This window comes from Lissotriton vulgaris, chromosome 7 (genome assembly GCF_964263255.1).
Source record: "Lissotriton vulgaris chromosome 7, aLisVul1.2, whole genome shotgun sequence".
NCBI classification, from domain to species: domain Eukaryota; kingdom Metazoa; phylum Chordata; class Amphibia; order Caudata; family Salamandridae; genus Lissotriton; species Lissotriton vulgaris.
The window spans coordinates 1016918500-1016924499 of record NC_141695.1 but is presented as its reverse complement, the minus strand read 5'-3'; the positions used below and the strand labels follow the sequence as shown (position 1 = coordinate 1016924499).

Below are 6000 nucleotides of genomic sequence, written 5' to 3'. Positions count from 1 at the left end.
TCTCTTTGGCTGTAAAGCTGAAACTTATAGCGTAGGTACCCAAAAAGCTGGCCATGTCTGTGGTCCATTTACCTGCTGTTAGTCTTTTTTAGACTGTGTCACAACCACATTGGGTTACTCCTAAGTAGTTCCCTTTTAAGAAGAAGCTCCAAATCTTTAATTGATTATGACCATTCATAACGGGAGAGAAGAGCAAATAGTGACTCCAGGGGTGCTGGGTACAAATACAACTTCCCAAACACAAAACTATAGTTCATGTACTTCACCCAGGTCTAGACTAGAAACCAGGGGTAAAAGTAGAGTGTATTCCTTCCTATCAGCTGCGAACAGTCTCTCGGCTACCCAGTGATGTTGCAGTCACATACACTGCCAAACTCTATCTCATTACATGTGCTCATCTCCCCTGATATTCTCACTTGTATGCCATTCTGGGGATCCCATTAATGCTAAATCTAATACCATCAGATCACTATATTGGACTGCACACACAATTCAACAGCCCTGGTAAGACTATTTATGATTACAAACGCTGGCTTTTAGATGGGATGCACTAAACCAGGGCACAAAGTCCTCCCAGCCAGGTACAGAAACGAACTCTAGCTGTTTTATGTACGCATTTCAATGTATACTGCGGCACCTCTCAATGACATTTTCTATGTGAAAGGCAGATGTATTCGACAAAGTTCTAAGAAATGAATTAATAATCCATGGTTATATGTCTTAAACTACCAACTTTATTGAAAATGAGTTCAATGATCCTAAATACAACCCAGCTAAAGTTTTATTTCTTTGTTGATCATTCATGAGACCCGCTGCCACCAGATTGCTCACCCAGTAGGCTTGTCTGTGGGCAGCCACCCTTAGCTCTGCTTTCATGTTCGGACACATCCACCAATCTGTCTAAGTAGCTGCTCTCTGCTGGGCAGCCCTGCCAGGACCTCCTGCTCCTAAAAAGGCCCATCTACCACCCCTTATTTTTCAGAGAATGGGGATTCACTAGGAAGTAAACCAATCGGGGGCACTTTTCACAATTCATGCAGGTTCCAGATCAAGGATTCCCTTCTACATTGAGGTTTCTTCAGCACGAGGGAATCGCAGCGAGGTGACTTGTACCACAGGCGGTGGCAACAGTTCGTACAAATCTGCCCTATATCGTCATAAAGCATTTGTATATAAAATAAATAGGCAAAGTCATTTTCTATACTTACCTTTGCTTCTTCATGTTTAAAATTGTTGTTAAATATGTGAGCAACTGCTTCAAATGCTGAAGTGATTGGTAGCATGAAATTTTCGAATTCATCTTCATCCTCACCTGTATGGAAAAAACAGTGAATTACTGTGTTTACAAATGGACGCCCCGGTATAAGCTTTTGAAAAACATTAATGGGAAATGGGGGACCTTTATTGAGTCTGCAGGATATGGTGCACTACTTAATTTCCACTGTCCACAATGCAACCAATCCAGGTCTTTGCAGTGCGCTAAAAGAAGTTGACGTGACTCTAGATTAAGACAATTTATAACTGCAGCAGCTGCAGCTCAGCAGCTCTCACCCCCGACAATGTTGCCTACTTTACAGAGAGCTCACATACAGACATGTAGCTCTTTCTCACTCACTTCCTAACTTCAGTCTGATGGTCCATGGCTCCAGGGTCCCCATGAGGCTTCTGGTTTGTGCAGCTAAAGGAGGTAGTGTGTGCCCTGGCGTCTCCCATGCGATGCTTGGCCTAGGGAAAGGGCCAGTGCTGTCCAGGTAGGGCCGCCCATGCTTTAAAGGCTTATATGTGCAATGGACATCTCTGATCTGGGCTCAGGGGAGTTACAAGCTGCAGGCGGCAATGACAGTCAGCCCAGCAGGGTTGCCTAAAGAGGGCAGCACTTGGTGTACTATTTACCCAACACTAACAGGCTGTCAAAAAGGACATTTTTTAACAGCCATGCAAACTGTAACCCATAGACCTACCAAACGAGTTCTGGTCCCTACAAAAGGTGCCCGTGGGCGGCAATGGGAGAAATGAAAAACTTTTGTTTTCAGAACTCAAGCGAGCGAAAGAATACTTAACATTTTTTTGATGACACAGCTCCTGTATGGTCTGTAAGAGTTGGAACATATGTTGGGATTTGGATAAGTAAACGAGTGCTCCTACATAGAAAATGCCAAGTCTTTTCTCTAGGATCATCTCAAATCTGACAGGAAGTGATGCCTGTCAATATTTGGGTTTGCTCCAGGTGTTCACTGTCTTGGTCAAAGTATTATCTGACAACACTTTCTGCTTTAGCCATACTTCCTAGGACAACTTCCGAATCTGACAAGGCAAGCCCTAAAATTATACATACTAAATACTTATTGTACACGGACACACACACAATATCAACATGAAATAGCCCCAAAACAGAATTGCTTTCACAAACTTCATTGGACTTTCCCCTTCAAAGTGTGATCCACCTGCAATCAACCAATCAGTCACCTGCGACATAGGAAACTTGTGAAAGAAAAAACTGAAAATATACTCACCAAGGTCCACCATGAGGAGTCGGGTAAGTGCTGTGTAGAAGGTTGTCCGACATCTCAAGTCAGTCAGAGTAAAGTTATCATTGACACCCAAAAAGGGGAAGTGCTTACTCTAGAAAACACACATTACAGATGTGTTATTTTCCGAATACATTGTAAATACATTCATTATTCAAACCACAGAACACATTGCCAAAACAATAGGGTAAATTTACCGTGTGGTTCTGAAGCATGAACTTCACAGCTTCAATTTTCACCAGTTTCTTCAAAAGAATATATGTAATGATAGTTAAGAATCCTGCAATTAGCAAAAATCCATCAGGATATAACTCGTTTTCTTTGCTAAACAAAAGCACAACGCATTACAGAACTGAATGCATGGTTTACTCAAAACAGTCGAGTATTGCATGAATACTACCGTTTTTGGAAAACAGTGAATTTTAGGTTGTCAAATCAGACCATAGAAGTCGAAGTTAGGCCATAATCGTACATTCCTTGATGAGTTGAAAGATTGATTACAGGCTTCAGAAACTTAAAGTCTACTCTGCACGTTAGACTAGGATTAGGGGTGCATACAGATAAACTCAGCCTTCATCGAGATTATGTGATTTCTGATTGTTTTTGGGGGGAGGAGGGGGAGAAAACACCAGCTCTTTTAGAATGATAACGGATTTTAGTTACTTACTCTTGAGGCCCTGATTAACGGTGGAGACAAACATTCTTCAAAAAGTAATGTCATGTAACACATCTCTGGTCACTATATCACCAAATCTGACGAAACCGCTCATACCTGCTTACCTGTCCTATTCCATTCATGAAGTTAGCTACTTTATAAATTGATAGAAGTACAGAATGCGGAGTACATGAGATCTTTCGTAAAGGACACTATTCCTAGAGCACAACATTGATGCATCTGATTGGTACAGTAACAGGATGCTTGTTTAGTGAGCCTTTTGGCCACCAACTCACACTGAAAGGCAGAGGCAGGGATTGAGTTCAAGGATTGAGTTCTGGACGAACAACCTTGATTTCCACAGTCCGTCTGCTAGAGCCGCTTTTGGTCACTACTGAAGAGATGATGCAGAATCGTGAATAGTACTGGCTTGTGAGTTGGAGACAGAAGCGGTACTTAGGCATACAAGGAATACAAGAAAGCAATAGAAAGGGCCTCGGTCTTGATACAATACGTGCTAGGGGAAGTGGCAGAATGTTCATCTGGGGCTTTGTAGCAGGGATTCTGCTCATACACAGAACTGTGAATAGAGACTTGGAACCTCATTGAATTAGGGTGTACCAAAACTCACCTTAGTAGCCAAAATCCCCTACCAGACTAGCAATCAGTGTCTCATTGGTTCTTCCATACCCCCAATGATTAGACAACCCAGAACATGGAACTTAGAATACCTCAGGCAATGTGGAACACATGAACACTCTTTCGTTATACTCTTATATCAGTCCAAAACGGGGAGTAAATGAAGACACGTGCAAGTTTGAAATATTTATTTCTAATGCCATGTTCTCAGGCGCAGTATCTTAGCTAATACAAGCAGATATATTATAAGCAACAAGATTATAAGTATAGTTACTAATCCATAAAATACAAAAGGAGAAAGCATCTTAAAATGCAAAATAGAAATAGGCTAGATTACACCTAGATTTCACCCTCCCTTGCTATTGGGTTATTTTATATCTACAGAAGGTCTCTTGGGTTTACAAGGGCGGGCCCCATACCTCTGGTCCCAGTAGAAATGGATCACATCATTTCCTACACTAGCTCTCTGCATGCAAATGTTCTCCAAAGTGTGTTTGCATGCCTGCGCAGTGCATTATTAAACGCGCCAAAATGAGAGGTGGCCACAGCTGCATATATGTTATGTCTAGAACGTGCGCTGATCAGACCGAGCAACAACCACTGTGTTGAAATAACCTTGAAGGCCTCGGCACTCACTGTTCAGACAAAGCTTACCAAGCAACGCTGCTACTATAGGAAAACATTATTCTTGTGTGAAGCAAAACAGTCTGCTGGACTCTAAACATTTGTAATAATGTGTGCCGTGTGCAAAAGGCAGCAGAAAGGAAAAATGGGGTTTAAACCTCTAATGCTAACTTAACACAGTGTAAATGCAAGGCACATCCCCATGACAGCTTGACTACTGGAGAGAGGTTACTGAAGGAGAAAAGTCTTCTGGACAACAAGCCTTCTAACTGGTTGTTCCTCCATAATCTTTTGAATCATCAGCTCGAGAGATCTTGGGCACCTAATGCATGGATCAAGGAGGATAAGTAAGAAGTCACTGGTCTAATCACTGTCAATTGTGTCATCCTACCAGATTCTGAAGACTGGATGAGCTGCCGGGGGTCAGCAGTACACTGAATCTTAGGAATTTTCCATCTTGAGGCGACGCAGAGTTTAAGCAGTAAAAGGAAGGAGGTTCAGGTGCAAGAAAGACTTGGTAAACCTAGACCACCACCCAGGGCAAATGAGAATTTGCAGTCAACTAGGAGATAAGAGTTACTGAAGCCCAAAAGTGAAAGAATTCGACACCACCAACCCCTATATCATAAGTAAACTGGGCATTAGATATGTACACATGTTCACCAGAATTCTGCGTTGTGTTAATCAGCTGCCTGAATTCATTAAATAGGGAATTTTCCACCAAAGTCTGAGCCTCTTTCCTGTAAAAAGTTTATTTAAAAAAAATGTGTAAACCTTACTATATGTGACATTTTGTGTAAAATGTTTTTAAAAGTTCAATTCAGTAGCGACTCCTGCGCTATGGCAGAGGAGCGTCACCCCACTGCTTTCAAGTAGTGCTAGAAGCAAAAACATAAAATAATAACTTTCAGTTATTATCATTTAATGTTTCCTTTGCAGGTGGGCAGCTGGAGGGGGCTGCTCTACTAATGGAGAAGGAGGAGGAGTGGTTTGCCCACTCCTAAGTGGAAGAGTGATACTTTATTTGATTTAAAAAATCATAAAAGGGTGGACTTACCACCATGCAAGCGGAATTTACATCATAAAAACAACACAAAATCAACTTTAAATCAAGTTAGAAATTAATATCATGCTATACAAAAATAGCGGGGAAAAGGTCTAAAAGGAAGAGAATAAAACGAATGATATGAGTTCTAGCTAGGGACACATTAATTTTGACTCATGATGAAAGGAAGAAAAATAAAAAGTATAAAATAATGATTGTTCAACAAGAGTCTCGTTATTTTTAACTCATGATACGAAAAAACAACCGTTTAGAGGGGAGGGGAAGAGAGTGGAAAAGTCTGTGGCCTGCCCAAGCCTGGCCTATTGTCCAGAGACCTCGATGGGTGCTGCCCTTTTTTCCAGCGTTATGGCGGCGAGATTCAAAAATTTTATGGTTTTACATGAGAGTTCTATCCAGGATCCACTTAGGCATCTTATCACCGTCGCCCTGCAAGTTCTCAGCTGGGCTTCTCTTAGAAGAGATCGAAGAAGCGTTTTTCTTAGATTTTG

General features: G+C 41.6%; 1 protein-coding gene across 1 annotated transcript in view; it reads right to left on the bottom strand.

The window, feature by feature from the left end:
• RANBP17 (RAN binding protein 17) overlaps positions 1-6000 on the bottom strand; it is a 1388837-nt gene that overhangs the window by 394515 nt on the left and 988322 nt on the right. The window contains exons 17-19 of the mRNA XM_086931437.1: positions 2726-2789; positions 2514-2622; positions 1209-1312 (exon numbers count right to left, since the gene is read on the bottom strand). Of these exons, the coding sequence (XP_086787563.1) occupies positions 1209-1312; positions 2514-2622; positions 2726-2789 (277 nt within the window). The remainder of the gene's footprint in view (positions 1-1208; positions 1313-2513; positions 2623-2725; positions 2790-6000) is intronic.